The sequence below is a fragment of the Salvelinus alpinus genome, chromosome 27, assembly GCF_045679555.1.
Source record: "Salvelinus alpinus chromosome 27, SLU_Salpinus.1, whole genome shotgun sequence".
NCBI classification, from domain to species: domain Eukaryota; kingdom Metazoa; phylum Chordata; class Actinopteri; order Salmoniformes; family Salmonidae; genus Salvelinus; species Salvelinus alpinus.
The window spans coordinates 36,719,333-36,737,815 of record NC_092112.1 but is presented as its reverse complement, the minus strand read 5'-3'; the positions used below and the strand labels follow the sequence as shown (position 1 = coordinate 36,737,815).

At 46.1% G+C, this 18,483-nt stretch overlaps 2 protein-coding genes across 4 annotated transcripts in view; one reads left to right on the top strand and one right to left on the bottom strand.

Annotated features, from left to right (window-relative positions):
• Positions 1 to 2,801, bottom strand: part of tshr (thyroid stimulating hormone receptor) — a 31,777-nt gene extending 28,976 nt beyond the window's left edge. Inside the window, exon 1 of the mRNA XM_071370504.1 lies at positions 2,376 to 2,801. Within this exon, the coding sequence (XP_071226605.1) occupies positions 2,376 to 2,569 (194 nt within the window). The 5' untranslated portion in view covers positions 2,570 to 2,801. The remainder of the gene's footprint in view (positions 1 to 2,375) is intronic.
• Positions 2,802 to 3,648: 847 nt separating this feature from the next.
• LOC139556487 (centrosomal protein of 128 kDa-like) overlaps positions 3,649 to 18,483 on the top strand; it is a 38,779-nt gene continuing 23,944 nt past the window's right edge. For 2 of the 3 annotated variants that reach the window (XM_071370500.1, XM_071370503.1), the window contains exons 1-15: positions 3,650 to 3,777; positions 4,173 to 4,350; positions 4,502 to 4,588; positions 4,763 to 4,889; positions 5,130 to 5,263; positions 5,515 to 5,606; positions 5,676 to 5,748; positions 5,966 to 6,085; positions 6,966 to 7,052; positions 7,913 to 7,987; positions 8,100 to 8,235; positions 13,761 to 13,903; positions 14,300 to 14,587; positions 15,406 to 15,729; positions 17,430 to 17,756. In XM_071370500.1, coding sequence (XP_071226601.1) covers positions 4,192 to 4,350; positions 4,502 to 4,588; positions 4,763 to 4,889; positions 5,130 to 5,263; positions 5,515 to 5,606; positions 5,676 to 5,748; positions 5,966 to 6,085; positions 6,966 to 7,052; positions 7,913 to 7,987; positions 8,100 to 8,235; positions 13,761 to 13,903; positions 14,300 to 14,587; positions 15,406 to 15,729; positions 17,430 to 17,756 — 2,172 coding nt within the window. In that variant the 5' untranslated portion in view covers positions 3,650 to 3,777; positions 4,173 to 4,191. Of the gene's footprint in view, positions 3,778 to 4,172; positions 4,351 to 4,501; positions 4,589 to 4,762; positions 4,890 to 5,129; positions 5,264 to 5,514; positions 5,607 to 5,675; positions 5,749 to 5,965; positions 6,086 to 6,965; positions 7,053 to 7,912; positions 7,988 to 8,099; positions 8,236 to 13,760; positions 13,904 to 14,299; positions 14,588 to 15,405; positions 15,730 to 17,429; positions 17,757 to 18,483 lie in introns of all 3 variants that reach the window. The other variant, XM_071370501.1, reaches the window with a different exon arrangement.

Genomic DNA, 18,483 nt, shown 5'->3' with positions numbered 1-18,483 from the left:
TCCAAAATGTCACCCTTTTCCCTATATATTGCACTACTGTTGGCCAGGGCCCTATGGTCAAAAGTAGTGTACTTTAGGGAATAGGGTCCCATTTAAGCTGCAACCCAAAGCCAAAAATCACAAAATCCTGAGTCCCAAGCAAAGCCTACAGAGCCTGGATAGTCTTTCAGTGTCGCAGCGTTTAGGAGAAGTTTGCTCTGACATGTGCAGATAAAGGAATAGTATGTTAAGGATTCAGGGGCAGAATAAGCCTAGACTTTAATGAGAGATATTTATATCAAAGCCAATATCCTCCCTTCTCTCTGCAGCCAATACACAATGACAAACCCTAGCACTAAAAAGTTATTGAAATGTTTAGGAAAAACTGATAACTTTTTAATAACGCTGATTCAGAGAAACTGATTTGGTCACTTGTTTAATCAATTATGATTTTGTCCTTGCACATTTGTAGAATTGTGTTTGAATATATAGTTATACCAATAACAAATAAACTGCATAATGTCTTTCAATACATGTCTCTGTTTCAATAACATATTTTTTACTGGTCATTTCTTTACCTTTCCTGTTCTCATAAGCACATATGTAGGCATATTTCCCTTTACTGCAAGTGAGGACAGACACACTGCAGACATGACCCAAACACCCTCAAAGCTCCATGGACAGGCTGTCTGATAAACTGGTTCTCTGTTCTCTCAGACAAGATTCGTTATGGTATGAACTCATTAAAGAGAAATGTTTGCCTTGCATCACTGAGTGTGCCAAGGATTCTGTTTTATAAAACTGTAAATGTTTACTGACTAAAATCAATCTCTTGAAAATAACAGCCTATTAAGTAATTTAGACGATCTAGTGTTTGATCATCTCTGTGCCAATATACACTGCATGTACAAAAGTATGTGAACACCTGCTCGCCGAACATCTTATTCCAAAATCATGGACATTAATATGGAGTTGGTCCCCCTTTGCTGCTATAACAGCCTCCACTCATCTGGGAAGGCTTTCCACTAGATGTTGGAACATTGCTGTGGGGACTTGCTTCCATTCAGCCACAAGAGCATTAGTGAGGTCGGGCAGTCGGCGTTCCAATTCATCCCAAAGGTGTTCGATGAGGTTGACGTCAGGGCTCTGTGCAGGCCAGTCAAGTTCTTCCACACCAATCTCGATGAACCATTTCTGTACGGAACTCACTTTGTGCACGGTGGCATTGTGCAGGTAGCCTAGTGGTTAGAGCGTAACTGAAAGGTTGCTAGATCAAATCCCCGAGCTGACAAGGTAAAAATCTGTCGTTCTGCCCCTGAACAAGGCAGTTAACCCACTGTTCCTAGGCTGTCATTGTAAATAAGAATTTGTTCTTAACTGACTTGCCTAGTTAAATAAAGAAAATGTTAAAAAATATATATATAATTATTGTCATGCTGAAACAGGACAGGGCCTTCCCCAAACTGTTGCCACCAAGTTGGAGGCACAGAATTGTCTAAAATGACATTGTATGCTGTAGCATTAAGATTTCCCTTCACTGGAACTAGGGGGCCTAGCTCGAACCATAAAAAACAGCCCCAGACCATTGTTCCTCCTCCACCAAACTTTACAGTTGGCACTATAATAGTTCTCCTTGCATTCCGCCAAACCCAGATTCATCCATTGTACTGCCAGATGGTGACGCGTGATTCATCACTCCAGAGAACGCATTTCCACTGCTCCAGAGTCCAATGGCTTTACACCACTCCAGCCAACGCTTGGCATTGCTTATGGTGATGTTAGGCTACTCGGCCATGGAGCTACCGAAGCTACCGACAAACAGTTATTGTGCTGACGTTGCTTCCAGATGCAGTTAGGAACTTGTAGTGAGTGTTGCGACCGAGGACAGACGATTTGTACACACTCGGCGGTCCCGTTCTGTGAGCTTGTGTGGCCTACCACTCCCCGCTTCAGAGCCGTTGTTGCTCCTAGGAGTTTCCACTTCACAATAACAGCACTTACAGTTGACCAGGGCAGCTCTAGCAGGGCAGACATTTGACGAACTGACTTGTTGGAAAGGTGGCATCCTACGACAGTGCCACATTGAAAGTCACTGAGCTCTTCAGTAAGGTCATTTTACTGCCAATGTATGTCTATGGAGATTGCATGGCTGAGTTCGCAATCTTATACACCTGTCAGCAACGGGTGTGACTGAAGTAGCCAAATCCACTAATTTGAAGGGGTGTCCACATACTTTTGGCCATATTGGTTATTTTTTTTTGAAGTTTAATTTCTGAATATATCTCAAAATCATAGTTTTATCTTCAAACCTGTATATTCTAACTTTTTCACACACACACACAGCTCAAGATCACTGACACATCAATCCTAATAAGCCTATACAAACAGATACTTACATTGTCTCTGTGCTTGTAGGAAATGTGGGAATGACATCAATGTCAAAGCAAGAGATAGTGTAAGTCTTCCACTCTGAGCATTCGCAAACAGTGGGGCAGGAGTCGGTGTCCCCCAAAGTTTTGATAGGTAACGTGACGAGGGTAAACAGCGCACATGTTATCACCTGCAAGCGGTGTCGGTCGTTTTCAGTCATCTCTTTGAAAAAATATCAAAAGTAATTTGAAAGCACTTCAGGCACTGACGAAAACCTTCTCACCTGAAGCCCACGGCAAACTGAAGTTGAAGCACGTTACTTTGTTTGTCATAAATTTCAGCACATGAACTCGACTCGTCCCAGTACAATTATACTGACAGTTTTCTTATTGGCCACTGACTCTCGGTGTCGTGTGAGAGAGCGGTGAGAGGAGACGCTTGGGGATACTCTCTCTGAGGTGTGGATTTAGTCTTGCTTCTTATGGCGTGGGTCTACAGAAGACTTCTGAGACACTCTTGTGTTAAGTAGGGGAATTTAATATATTGGATTTTCTTTACCTCATTGGCTATTTTATAAAGTATTTAGGCTATCCTTCCTAGAAATGCAATTTCATATCATAAAGCTCAAGCATCTACATAACCTAAAAACACCACATTAAAATCATGATGTGTTTTAATGTTCAGTGTATTATTAGCCTACTCATTAATTGAGCTACTAACCTATTATAATTATTAATTGTCAATAAGTTATAATCATTATAATTTTAAAATCAAATGTTATTTGTCACATGCGCCGAATACAACAGGTACAGTACCTTACAGTGAAATGCTTACTTACAAGCCCTAACCAACAATGCAGTTAAAAAAATGAAAATAAATAAAAAATTGCTAAAAAAAATAAGAATGAGAAATAAAAGTAACAAATAATTTAAGAGCCGCAATAAAATTACAATAGCGGGGCTATATGAAGGGTGTACCGTTACAGAGTCAATGTGCGGGTGCACGAATTAGTCGAAGCTATAGATAACAGGCTATAGATACAGGCATATGCTAGCCTACATAAAATAAACAAACAAAGTCTTATCTTCTTATCTTTCTTATCTTCTTACTTATATCAGTAGCATCCTAGTAACTAGACGGGTTGTGCTGTAATCTGAAAGGCGGTCGCAGTGGCGCAATATGCATCTCCCCAGAGCAAGTTTCGGACAATGTAGTTCTCAAGAATGTGATTCACACATAATTCCGTCACTGGGGTAACTTTTAAAACTACAACTCCCGACGTAATTTGAAACTGTTCAACTCTTGTTGTCTTCCTGTTCTTGGCGGCCAGTTCAAGTTGCCATAGCAGAGAGAAACTGGCTTGTCCCTCTTCAGTTGTCACTTGCTAAAGTGACTTGTTAACGGTTTCTATGTTGCTAATTCATGCTGGTAAGTGTGGCTAATATGTTGAGAGTGTGTTTAGTTGAGTTAGCTAGCTACCGATGGTTCCAGATAAAACCTGTTTTTAAAAAATGGTTTAGCTAGTCTGGTTTAGCTAGCTAAACCAGCCATGGTTAGCACAGTTATATTAACGTTAGCTAGCCAGTTTTCTATCTGATTTACTAACAGTCATCACGTTAGCTAGCTAGCTTCCAAACTCATAGCTAGTTATACAAAAATGTACAGCTAACTGAGTTTGAATAAAAAACAAGAGCTGTCATAAAGAAAAGATGCAACTAGCTAACGTTATATTTTCCAGCTTGCTAGCTAGCTAATCTGATTAGTTAAATTGCTAATCAGCGATTAGTAATATCAGCAGTAAAGTTTTTAAAAACATTTTAAAGGCTACTCCTGACCAAAACAATGGAATCCTCCAGCGAGTCAGACACCTTCGACCGGACGAGGGGGCTGAGGTCACGGGGGCGAAATGCCAGCTCTAGATCGCGACGGGACAGTCACAGAACAGGTCCTGATGCTCCAGCCATTTCAGAGAAAATTAACACCTTGGCGAGTACTTTACAGGTAGGCTAGTCTCCTTTCTTTTCCCTGCTAATGACAGTCAATAACTGTGCATTCAGGTTGAAACCAGTCAAAACCTTTCGAATATTTTGCTTACGAATTGTCATTCCGAAAACCATTATAGCCAGCACTAATGGCTATTTTCTCATTCCAGGACACTAATAGGAATTTGAACAAAGTGGACCGGATGTTGGGGCAATACAGAGAGCACACAGATGACCAGGCGGAAGCCATGGCAACAGTAAGTAAAACAATATAAAAAATGTACTGTCTGCAGCTGTTTAGTTTAAATTGCCCATGTCTCATTTTATACATGAAGGTTGTGTGCTGTAAAACTCAATCAACGCATTGTCAGAAGTTCTCTAGTACATCTGTCTCTCCATCTCCCCTTCTTTTCCTCCCTCCCCCTCTCTAGTTGAGGGATAATCTGGAGGAGTCTATCGCTCAGCTGCAGAACCAGAGGCTGCATAGTTCCTCAGGGGTCCGGAGTGCCTCAGCCTCCACCCTGCACACCAGCGACCTGGAAGCTGGCTATGGCTCAGGTGATATATGCTATGTATAATGTCTAGATGTGAGACCTATGCTGCTGTGTCTCAGTTGGCCAACACTAAGTAAAACAATACCTGACAGACAGATAGTCAAGGTCAAAACACCAGGGGGCAGATGGAATTAATTTAGAAACTTTACTTATTATAACTGTTTTATTTTGTAAAAATAATTATGTGCAGTTATACAGTTATAAAATAGTTATATAGCCCACAGTTTATTGTGTACGTTTGTAGAGGGCCAGCGCTTCTACCCCACGTCTCCCTTGAAGGACTATGGGAGATCTGAGTCGGCCGGAGAAGGAGGAGCGAGAAGGAGGTCTAGATCAGCTACAGTCCGCTTCAGAGACTCCAGCCTGCCAGACGGGGATGTAAGTCCTGAGACCACCTTATCTGTCAAAGCTCTGCATCTTCAGTATCGCCACTTCAACGCTCACTGTTGTAGTGCAGTTAGAGACAAGAACCAGCAGAGGGCGCATTGTATTGTTTTTGTGCCCTAAAGTTTTCTCAGTAACAGTTGAATCTGTTAGTATCAGCCTATGACAGTGCTATAACAGTATTATGCAGCCCTTGTGGACGTTTTAAGTAGTGCAAGTGTTCTCTTTTTCCTCTTCCTGCTCAGGTCCACGTCCTGCACCAGTCATTCAGAGACCTGCGCAGTGACCAGCTGAGACTGGGGGACGACATGGACAGAGAAATCCTCAGGAGGAACAGGTAGAGGCCCTGTAATGTCCAAAATGTACCATTCATTAATTAATTAATTCCTGTTTCCCTGTTTCTAAGGTCTGACATTGACACCAGACGAGCCTTGGAGAATCTGTCTGAGCACCTGACGACTTCACAGAGACAGGACTCGGTCAGTTAGGAACATAACAGTAACATAACAGTATGAAAAAGCATGAAAATGTAGGCACTCACTGCTGTAAAATGTACATGTAATAGCATCACTGGAAATACATGAATTCACATTAAATACATAACTGTAAAAATGTTTACTCCAACGTTAGCTGCTCCACTCTAGAGGTGATCTTAGAACGCTTAGTGCTGTAACCTACAGTGACTTTCTCCCCCAGGTGTCGTCTCGTGTGGAGAAGCGTCTGCAGGAGATTGAGAGGGAGATGCGTTCGGAGCGACAGAGCGTGTCAGACAGACGACCAGAACAGCGGGGTATCATGTCTGATGAACTGCAGGAGGTGGGACACCTTGACTTCTACCCTTCCCTAATATAACCCACATTCATCTCGCACCATCCACCCCTCTCATCCAAACCATTCTAGCTGTCCTTCCATCCCTGCAATTAGCCTTTTCCATGTCAGTGTGTTGTTGTTTTCAAATTAGGACCAGTTCTGAAAGTTACCGCTGGGGGGCAGTGTTTAGCTATCTATCAGCTCTAATCCTCCCCTCTTCTCCTCAGAGAGAAGCAGTGATAAGAGAGGTGGCTAAGTCATTTGCATCTCTTTCCACTGCAGAGAGCTTCTTCTTCTAATGAGAAGCCGGCTGCCCCAGGTTAGGGGAAAATAATGTATTTGTTCCCAAGTTAAGGGTAAATAAACAAGAGGAGAGGAAATGAAGAGGAAAATCATCTCTTTTACTAAAGAGAGACGGGGCAAGGGAGAGGTCTGCCTGGGTAGTTGTATTATAAGGCTACACTCCAGTGGGCCTACTCTACTCTACTGCCATGTTGTGAATGAATGGATAGGATGAGTCAGTTGGTGGATGGTGCCTTAAGGGGCTGTAATACATCACTAAGCCTTTACAAAACACCACAGAAACAGGAGTGTGTGGGATGGGATGCTAAGCTCTATTAGAAACCCAACACATTGTCTCTTTGAGAGGAGATGGAAGCTAGCTAGCCATCGACTGTAACACCATTACTCGTGTTTCTCCTCCTGACTGTTCGGTTATCAACTAGCCTAAAGGCTATTCTTTGCCTTTTTCGATTCTCTACTTGCCTAAAGGCTAAAAGGCACGTTAACTAATTTAGTTTGAATGTGATACTACACACTAAATGCATAGTGCTGGGGTTTGTGTACATATATGTATCATTCATTACTCTATGGTTTCCTTCTCAAGGCTCTGAGGAGGCGAGAGGCTCGGGACCTGGAAACTAAGGAGGCCGTCAAGAACAAACTACTGAGATCAGAGAGCGAGAAGACCAAGGTGTGTGTGTGTGTGTGTGTGTGTGTGTGTGTGTGTGTGTGTGTGTGTGTGTGTGTGTGTGTGTGTGTGTGTGTGTGTGTGTGTGTGTGTGTGTGTGTGTGTGTGTGTGTGTGTGTGTGTGTGTGTGTGTTGGAGGTGCTGATTTTGGAAGTGAGTTGCTCATTTGATTGTTACATGGAGCAGGCCTTTTCTGACAAGCTCCTTAAATACCAGGCCCTCGTATCACGCTTGGACAGCCTGGGATACCAATGCAAGTTGGTGGCATTGATATTTGGCAGTCTGGGTCACGTACATAGGCTTACAGTACGTGGCCTTCAGATTGCAGGCCTGCCTAAGAGTAGAACAGAACAACCGACTAGGTACGGCTCTGTTTCAGCCGTTAACCTACTGTTCCTAGGCCGGCATTGTAAATAAGAATTTGTTCTTAAATTAAATACCGCTACAAACTGACTTGCCTAGTTAAATAAAGGACAAATAAACAAACTTTTTTAGTTTTGAGCAGCCTAGCTGTGTGGAGAAGGTGTTCGTTTCCTTAATTGTCCTTTCATCAATGAGCTTAGAAATGTTTGAATCCTTCATGATGTAATGTGATTTGTGGAGTCAAATAAAGTATTTAAAATGTGTGTGTGTGCATGCAAATAATATTTTAGCCATGTATTCTGTAACCCACTTTCTGCCTTGTCGAATAATGCAGATGATATTCTATATGAGCTGAAGTACTTCCTGGTTGTATAATGAAAGAGATCTCATGAATGTGCCTGTGTCTGTCCGGGTCATGTGTAGGGCCAGGATTTTTTTTTCTGACCGTGTGACCTGACCAGCTAAAACTCTTGGCACTAATCATGTGATCTGTCCTCAAGATGGAGGCGGAACTGGAGAGGGCCAGGAGACAGCTGGACCAATCAGAAGGAGGCAGGGGCGCTCTTCTACAACAGGTACTCGAGTAGCTCTTCTTAAAGGTGTGTGTTTGTGTAGGGGTGGGTGCTACGGTGTTAATCAAATTCATATCCTCTGTGTGGGTAAACTCCTCCATGTGTGTGTTCCCAGGTAGAGGAGATGCGTGTGCAGCTGCTGAGGACAGAGAAGGAACGTATGGATCTGCAGAGGGAGATCTCCCAGCTCACTACACAGCCCAGAGCCACTCGCATGGACAGGGAGGAGAAAGGAGCAGGACTTGGACTAGGTACTGACTGCTGGAGAAGAGGCTGGAGCTCTTATGAGTTAAGGGTTTTTTAGTGGAGGCTGTCGGCTGATGGAGGGGTGGGGAGGAGAGTGAATGCCTGGGCTTAGGTACTGACTGAAGGTTACGTACGTAACCACGGTTGTGTGAGCTATATGGATCACTCCAATATATTGGTATCACTCTGCGGTGGAGGAATACATCCGAGGTGAGGATTTACAGATTTACTCCCGTGTACACCTGTGTCACGGCTGGGGTCCGCCCCTATATATAGACCCCATGGTCACGACACACGTTCTCTTCATCATTTTTGAGGCGCCTCTAGCACCGTAGAGGATTGGAGTGATCCATATAGCTCACATAACCGTGGTTACATACGTAACTTTCGTTATGTTTCACTATATTGGATCTTTCCAATATATTGGTATACCCGTACCAGATTTAGTCGGTGCTAGAGGGACCTGGCCAGCCAGCGGCGAAGTCCCAGCGCGGGACCGAGACACATGGGCCGTCAATGTGGAAGGGGGGTCCCGGCACAGTACCCGGAAGGAGGCGACGCCGAGGACCGCTGAACGAACCGCAGAGGAAGGTACCACATTTACCCGATAGTACCTAGCAAAGGTGCAAGAGGAAGCCCAGCTGGCCGCAGCACAGATATCAGCAAGGGGCCCTCCTCTCAGTAGAGCCCAGGACGCAGCCACACCTCGTGTTGAATGTGTCACCACAGATCCCAGCACTGGCCTGCCAGCCAGATGGTATGCTGTCGTAATCGTGTCCACCATCCAATGAGAGAGCCTCTGCTTTGATAACCCAGCCCCCAGGACTCTCTCACCATAGCAGACAGAGCTGGCCTGTTGTTCTCTCTGACCGTGTTCACTCCACATAGGCAGCCAGTGCCCGCACAGGGCACAGCATGCCGGAGGAAGGCCCAGACTCCCCCGCTACTGCCGGGGGGTCATAAGCAGACAGGATATACTCCTCCCACCAGGGTCCATCCGGTAGCACTCAGAACTTACTGAAAGAGCATGGAGCTCACCCACCCCCTTCATGGAAGTAATCACTACTAGAGGTCGACCCATTATGATTTTTCAACACGATACCGATTATTGGAGGACCAAAAGAATCCGATACCGATTAATCGGCCGATTTTTATATATATATATATATTTGTAATAATGACAATTACAACAATACTGAATGAACAATGAACACTTTTATTTTAACTTAATATAATACATCAATAAAATCAATTCAGTCTCAAATAAATGAAACATGTTCAATTTGGTTTAAATAATGCAAAAACAAAGTGTTGGAGAAGAAAGTAAAAGTGCAATATGTGCCATGTAAGAAAGCTAACGTTTAAGTTCCTTGCTCAGAACATGAGAACATATGAAAGCTCGTGGTTCCTTTTAACATGAGTCTTCAATATTCCCAGGTAAGAAGTTTTAGGTTGTAGTTATTATAGGACTATTTCTCTATACCAATTGTATTTCATATACCTTTGACTATTGGATGTTCTAATAGGTACTTTAGTATTGCCAGCCTAATCTCGGGAGTTGATAGGCTTGAAGTCATAAACAGCGCTGTGCTTGAAGCATTGCGAAGGGCTGCTGGCAAACGCAGTAAAGTGCTGTTTGAATGAATGCTTACGAGCCTGCTGCTGCCTACCACCGCTCAGTCAGACTGCTCTATCAAATCATAGACTTAATTATAATATAATAACACACAGAAATACGAGCCTTAGGTCATTCATATGGTCAAATCCGGAAACTATCATTTCGAAAACAAAACATTTATTCTTTCAGTGAAATGCGGAACCGTTCCGTATTTTATCTAACGGGTGGCATCCATAAGTATAAATATTGCTGTTACATTGAACAACCTTCAATGTTATGTCATAGTTACGTAAAATTCTGGCAATTAGTTCGCAACGAGCCAGGCGTCCCAAACTGTTGCATATACCCTGACTCTGCGTGCAATGAACGCAAGAGAAGTGACACAATTTCCCTAGTTTAATATTGCCTGTTAACATGAATTTCTTTTAACTAAATATGCAGGTTTAAAAAAATATATACTTTTGTGTATTGATTTTAAGAAAGGCATTGGTGTTTATGGTTAGGTACATTCGTTCAACAATTATGCGTTTTTCGCAAATGCGCTTTTGTTAAATCATCCCCCGTTCGGCGAAGTTGGCTGTCTTTGTTAGGAAGAAATAGTCTTCACACAGTTCGCAACGAGCCAGGCGGCCCAAACTGCTGCATATACCCTGACTCTGTTGCACAGAATGCAAGAGAAGTGACACAATTTCCCTAGTTAAAAGAAATTCATGTTAGCAGGCAATATTAACCAAATATGCAGGTTTAAAAATATATACTTGTGTATTGATTTTAAGAAAGGCGTTGACGTTTACGGTTAGGTACACATTGGTGCAACGACAGTGCTTTTTTCGCGAATGTGCTTGTTAAATCACCCTTTTGGCGAAGTAGGCTGTGATTCAATGATAAATTAACAGGCACCGCATCGATTATATGCAACGCAGGACAAGCTAGATAAACTAGTAATATCATCAACCATGTGTAGTTAGCTAGTGATTATGTTAAGATTGATTGTTTTTTATAAGATACGTTTAATGCTAGCTAGCACCTTACCGTGGCTCTTTGCTGCACTCGCATAACAGGTAGTCAGCCTGCCACGCAGTCTCCTCGTGGAGTGCAATGTAATCGGCCATGATCGGTGTCCAAAAATGCAGATTGCCGATTGTTATGAAAACTTGAAATCAGCCCTAATTAATCGTCCATTCCGATTAATCGGTCAACCTCTAATCGCTACCAACAAAGCCACCTTCATAGGGAGGTGTTTCAGGGAGGCTGACTCCAACGGTTCGAAAGGTGGCTTTGCCAAAGCTGCCAAGACCATATCTAGATCCCAGCTCGCCATTCAGCGGGTCCTAGCTGGACGCAGGCGACGGATCCCCTTCATAAACCTGGACACCAAGGGATGGCGACCCACTAGCCTGTCCATCCACCCCACATGGCAGGCAGATATAGCAGCCAAATACCCTCTAAGTGTAGAGGCTGCCAAGCCCTCATCCAAGCGAGACTGCAGGTATTGGAGGACATACTACACCCCACATGACTCGGGCACAACCTCAATACCAGTGCACCAAGAGCAGAACAACCGACAGCGCAACTGGTTTGCCATGGTTACACCCTCCTGTAGTCCTAACATGGACCATTGGTGCGGTTCAGCGGACAAGCCCACTGACTGAGGCGGTGCGACAGTTCCTCCGGCCTGAGACAGCAGTTTAGGTCTCAGGGGCAGTTGCCAAGGTGTCCCAGACAACAGGGACAGTTGAAGGCTGAACCAGGGTCGTCTGGGCCAGTATGGGGCCACCAGCAGCAGACGATGATCCGCCATCCTGGTCCTGTCCAGCACAGCCTGGATCAGGGGAAAAGGGAGGAATGTGTAAAGCTCCAGCCTTGGCCAATCATGAGCCAGAGCATCCAAGCCCAGAGGCCCTGGTGGCTCCGACATGGAGTACCACAGGGGGCAGTGTGCATTGTCCAGGGAGGCAAACAGGTCTACCTGCGCCCTCCTGAACTTGTCCCACAAGTGCTGCGTCACCAGGGGATGTAGGCTCCAGTCCCAAGGTGGCGGGCCCTCCCTCGAGAGCATATCCGCTGCAACATTCAGGATGTCAGGTATGTGTGCTGCGCATAGAGACGCTAGACGTCCCTGAGCCCAGGAAAGGAGCTCCCGTGCCATAAGGTGGAGGCGGTAGGACCTCAGGTCACCCTGATGGTTGATGTAAGCCACCAATGTGGTGTTGTCCATTCTCACCAGGACATGTTTTCCCTTCAGATGTGGAAGGAAAGACCGCAGGGCCAGCAGTACAGCTCGGAGCTCTAGTGTATTGATGTGCCTGCCGCTCCAAGGGGGTAGCCAACAGCCGCTGGCCGACCTGCCCTTGGTCACACCCCCCCAGCTGATTGGGGAGGCGCCTGTGCTGACCAGCTCGCAGCGGCACATCCTCAGCATCTCCACTCCACCTGAGAGAAAGGAGCGACAGCACCATCTCAACAATGCCTTGAGGCACTGTGCGGTCACCCACAGCTGGTGGTTACGATGGCGCTTCGGGTGCAGCCGGTGGGAGTGGAACCACCGTTGAAGAGACCGGAGGCGTCTGCTACCCTCATTGGCATGACGACGACTCTTGTCGTTTACAGTAATGTCCAGCCCGCCGATGTGGGTCAGGAGCAAGTCTCTGTCGTGGCACAAATCAGCCAATCGTCCAGGTAATTGAGGATCAACAATCCTCGGCAGAGGTGCCAGGACAGCGTCCATGCACTTTGTGAAAGTGCGGGGTGCCAAGTAGAGGCCGAAGGGAAGAACCATGAATTCGTAAGCCGTCCCTTCGAAAGCAAATCGGAGGTACTGCCAATGAGCTGGGTGAACAGGAACATGGAAGTACGCATCCCTCAGGTCCAGTGTCACAAACCACTGGTCCCTGGACACGGCCTGCAACACACGGGCTGGGGACAGCAGGTGGAACCTCAGTACCTTCAAGTACCCATTGAGGTTGTGGAGGTCCAGAATTGGTCGAAACCCTCAGTCTCTTTTTGGGACCACAAAATAAGTGGAGTAGAACCCACCTAGCCGTTCTGATGTCTTGATCCTGAGGATGGCACCCTTGTTCAGGAGTGAGGAGATCTCCAGCCGCAGGGTTTTCTTCAGGGGGTCGGCCACTGTGGTGACATGAAGGCCCCTGAAGGACGGGGGCCGGCACCAGAATTGGAGTCGGTACCCCTTGTGCATTGTCGACAACACCCAGGGGGATTCCACACCCTCCTCCCACTTTTCCCTTTAACACTGGGAGAAGTGGCCGGGGAAGGGTGTATGAGGGGTCCCCCAGGCACGTCCCTATGGCGGTGACGGTTGACAGGTTGTTGCTCCACCGCACGCTGTGCCCCTCCACGCTGTCGTCCCTCAGCACGGGGTGATGGGTCAGGAGAGGGACCCCACCGTCTTTCAGGTGCAGGTGGGTGGTGGCGGCCCATTCGCCTTGGACCCGGGGCCTGAGGAGGCGGCATGAACCGTCTCAGGGTCTCCCGGTCCCTACGAACCTTATCGGTCTGCTCCAGAATGTCAAACAACCCCTGGGCGCAACAGCATCTCTTCAACCTCAGGAGGCTGAAGAAATTCGGCTTGTCACCCAAAACCCTGACAAACTTTTATAAATGCACAATCGAGAGCATCCTGTCGGGCTGTATCACAGCCTGGTACGACAACTGCATCGCCCTCAACCGCAAGGCTCTCCAGAGGGTGGTGCGGTCTGATTTGTTTAACACTTTTTTGGTTACTACATGATTCCATGTGTTATTTCATAGTTTTGATGACTTCACTATTATTCTATAATGTAGAAAATAGTTCAAATAAAGAATAACCCTTGAATGAGTAGGTGTTCTAAAACTTTTGACCGGTGGTGTACGTGTTGTCTGACTTCGATGTGTTGTTGTTGTTACATTTAGACCGGTCGTCGGAGCTGGAGAGAGAGGTGCAGGAGCTGAGAGCCCAGCTGAGCAGGACATCTGTCCTCAGTGAGGTGGAAGATCTCAGGAGGACTCTGGAGCGCAAAGACCGAGAGAGAACACAGCTCTGCAACCAGGTCGAGGTACGTGTGTATGTGCGTGCGCGTCGATATGGAGGTGTGTGTTATGCATGTCTGCCTGAGTGAGGTTGAATCACATTGTCTTTATGCCACAGCTTCTGTTTGCTGCAAACGCTCTCTTGATCTGGTTAAGTGTGCCAAGTAAGACAACAGTCAGAGTAGAACATCAGTCATCTAGCTAGCTAACAGTCATTTATCCACCTCATAGAGCTGAGATTAGGCAGTTCACTGAGTGGAAATATCAAACGCTCCCTACTAAGCACAAAGATATAAACAACGTTGTAGTGGAAATATTTTTGACTTAATAAAGGTATAGAGGATATATTTCCACCGTTTTTTTTTTTTTGTCTGTGCTATCTTCACTGAATCTCTCTCTTCGTCATCGTCTTCCTACCCCAGGTGTTGTCGTCAGAACTGGCGAGGCGCGAGCAGCAACAGTTGAGGATGCTGGAGCAGTTGAAGGAGATCCAAGGCCGTTCGGAGGCGTGTGCTGCCGAGAGGGCCCGGGCCCTGCTCAGGGCCGAGGAGGCTGAGGCCCTGCTCCAGGACAGCTCCACGAGGAGGGAGGAGCTGAAAACCAGAGCCCAGGAGGCAGTCAGACAGTGGAGGGCCAAGTGCAAGAGAATGGAGAGGGACATGGAGGAAATGAGGGGACAGGCCCAGCTGGACACGGAGAAAGCCAAACAGGTCTGTATTGAGACTGGGAGGTGACGGTGCATTGAAAGAGATGCATCGAGCTAGGTTTTGTGGATGACACTGTTTCTGATTAGAAGAGTGATCAAATGCACTCCTCTCAGTTACTCTCGGTAAAGCTTTCTAATAGCCAAAGAGCAGCTGCCAAAGCGTTTTTCGGATTCATACTGGCCTTATGAGGCTGAAGAACACAAGGCTCATGTACAGGGGTTTGGAAGCGTGATCTGCTAGATCTACTGAGGATGCTGGTATGGCTGGCTGGCCTTAGCTAAGTGATTAGCTGTAGTCAGTCAGCCAGGCGTTATTAGTGTGAATGTCACCGCTCTGTTTTTTTCTGCGCTATGAGTCACCTCAAAACTCTCTCCCCAGCAGCAGCTGACTGACACCTGGCTCGTTCTCTACGTGACAAGAATGAATACCCTGAATAATTTCTCCTCTTAATAAATTAGGAGGCAGAGAATGAAGTGCTCAATTAACTGATTAGGAGTGGCGCTCTGAGCTGGGAGAAAGCCTTGCAGACAGTCTCTCAGACAGCAGATTAGACAGTGGGGGTGATTTGTAAGAGTTGGATCAGAGACGGAAAGACGAACCAATCTTTCTTAAACAGACCAGGGCTAAGCCTATAGCCTTAATACAAATCTGAGCTGAGCGACAGCTTTTCACTATCTACGTTGAAGCTGGTGTTTGCACTTTAAATACATTGTCCTCTTCACTTCTCCCCCTTCGTTTGTCTTACTCTCATCCCTCTCTTCCTCTCTTATTTTCCCCTCTCTTCCTTTTTCATCTCTCTCGTCCCTCTCCTCTCCCCCCAGGCGTGTAAGGAGAGAGAGCTGTCCCGGGCCCAGCTGAAAGCCTTCTCCCAGCAGACTGAAGGGGTGCGAAGGGAGCTAGCGGAGGTGCTGGGGCGTCTGGCTCGGAGCGAGGAAGAGGTGCTCCGTAAAGACGTGGAGCTGTCGGAGACGCGGGCACGTCACCTGGGCCTAGAGCAGGAAGTGAGGGAGGTGAGGGAGGCCTCCATAGCCCTGGAGGAGGAGGCCCAGCGGCAGTCTGTCCTGCAGGTTAGGCTGAGAGAGGAGAACCAGAGTCTGGAGGAGAGGGCAGAGGCCGTGGCCCGACGCAGCCAGAGAGACCAGGAGGTAGGCTACTTCATAGCAGAGTCTGAAAGGGCACCCTATTCCCTAATATACAGTTGAAGTCGGAGGTTTACATACACCTTAGCCAAATACATTTAAACTCAGTTTTTCACAATTCCTGACATTTAATCCCAGTAAATATTCCCTGTTTTAGGTCAGTTACGATCACCACTTTATTTTAAGAATGTGAAATGTCAGAATAATAGTAGAGAGAATTATTTCTTTCAGCTTTTATTTCTTTCATCACATTCCCAGTGGGTCAGAAGTTTACATACACTCAATTAGTATTTGGTAGCATTGCCTTTAAATTGTTTAACTTGGGTCAAACGTTTCGGGTAGCCTTCCACAAGCTTCCCACAATAAGTTGGGTGAATTTTGGCCCATTCCTCCTGACAGAGCTGGTGTAACCGAGTCGGGTTTGTGGGCCTCCTTGCTCGCACACGCTTTTTCAGTTCCACCCACAAATTTTCTATGGGATTGAGGTCAGGGCTTTGTGATGGCCACTCCAGTACCTTGACTTTGTTTTCCTTAAGCCATTTTGACACAACTTTGGAAGTATGCTTGGGGGTCATTGTCCATATATCCACATAATTATCCTGCCTCACGATGCCATCTATTTTGTGAAGTGCACCAGTCCCTACTGCAGCAAAGCACCCCCACAACATGATGCTGCCACCCCCGTGCTTCACGGTTGGGATGGTGTTCTTCGGCTTGCAAGCCTCCCCCTTTTTCCTCCAAATATAACGATGGTCATTATGGCCAAACAGTTCTATTTTTGTTTCATCAGACCAGAGGACATTTCACCAAAAAGTACGATCTTTGTCCCCATGTGCAGTTGCAAACGTAGTCTGTCTTTTTTATGGCGGTTTTGGAGCCGTGTCTTCTTCCTTGCTGAGCGGCCTTTCAGGTTATGTCGATATAGGACTCGTTTTACTGTGGATGAAGATACTTTTGTACCTGTTTCCTCCAGCATCTTCACAAGGTCCTTTGCTGTTGTTCTGGGATTGATTTGCACTTTTCTCACCAAGGTATGTTCATCTCTAGGAGACAGAACACGTCTCCTTCCTGAGCGGTATGACGGCTGCATGGTCCCATGGTGTTTATACTTGCATACTATTGTTTGTGCAGATGAACGTGGTTCCTTCAGGCGTTTGAAAATTGCTCCCAAGGATGAACCAGACTTGTGGAGGTCTACAAATTTTTTTCTGAGATCTTGCCTGATTTCTTTAGATTTTCCCATGATGTCAAGCAGAGGCACTGAGTATGAAGGTAGGCCTTGAAGTACATCCACAGGTACACCTCCAATTGACTCAAATGATGTCAATTAGCCTATCAGAAGCTTCTAAAGCCATGACATAATTTTCTGGAATTTTCCAAGCTGTTTAAAGGCACAGTCAACGTAGTGTATGTAAACTTCTGACCCACTGGAATTGTGATACAGTGAATTATAAGTGAAATAATCTGTCTGTAGACAATTGTTGGAAAAATTACTTGTGTCACGCACAAAGTAGATGACCTAACCGACTTGCCAAAACTATAGTTTGTTAACAAGTCATTTGTGGAGTGGTTAAAAAGTGAATTTTAATGACTCCAACATAAGTGTATGTAATCTTCCGACTTCAACTGTATTGAACTGCTTTTGCCCAGGGTCTAGACATTAAAAATATGAATGAACTAAGCATAAAGTGACTTTAATTTCTAAGGAGTTACATAGCCTCCAGGCAGCCATGAAGGAGTTAACCTCCGCCCGTGCCCAGCTCACCACCCGTCTAGCTGAGGAGGCGGCGTTCAGGACGGAGCTCCAGAGGAGTGGGGCGGAGGGGGCAGCGCGGCTGGCCGCAGCCCAGGAGCAGAGGGCTTCCCTGGGGCAGCAGCTGGAGCTGGAGAGGGAGGTGCACCAGAGTGAGCTGGCCAGTCTCAGAGCCACTGTGCAGAACGGCAGGGCCAAGCAGGATAGAGACATACAGGAGACACTACGACTCTGTATGAAGGAGAGGAATGAGATGGAGCATCACCTCAAGGAGATCAAGGTAGGTACTGATTCGTGTAAGGCGCATTCAAACTGCACCTTAGCCCGGGGATAGGTGATTTTTGCCCGGGGCTAGGTGATTTTTGCCTTAGCTGGCCATGCTCCGGAGCAGAGTTGGCACCGACTTTCCAGGGTTAGTCCCAGAAACACGTTGCCAAAATAGCCAGTGTGAAACAGGGTCAATAACAACACCTAGAATGTTTTAACTGTTCAATCACAAAAGCGGCACATTCACTTAATTGACATATGCTCGTGATGCCTGCACGTTATTTTGATAAGTAAACTCATATCATTTTAATCCTTCCAACTAACGCTACAAACTCTACAGCTGGAACGTCAGCAAACGCTCCATTTTTCTCCGTTGTCATAGCTTTTCTATTGACATTTAATTGCATGTTACCATGATAATAATATTGTCGCATGATTCCGCCTGGATCATGCACAGCATTCTCTGTACGGGGAGAGATTGATTTTCAAAAGAGAGCAAGGTTTATACGAACCGTCACTGTTAGAAATCAAATGCTAGGCCAATGTCTGTTAGCCCAGGGCTTTGGGATACAAGTGTGAATCCTTGTATCCTCCAGGGTAAAGCTTAGCTCAGGGTTAACAAATGCTTGTGTAAACACAGGCTAAGCTAGCCCAGGGCCGGTCTAACCCGGGGCTAAGAACAATGAAGTGTGTGAAGGCTTGTAGAGTAGTCCTCACAGTTCGTGTATCGTATATTCTCC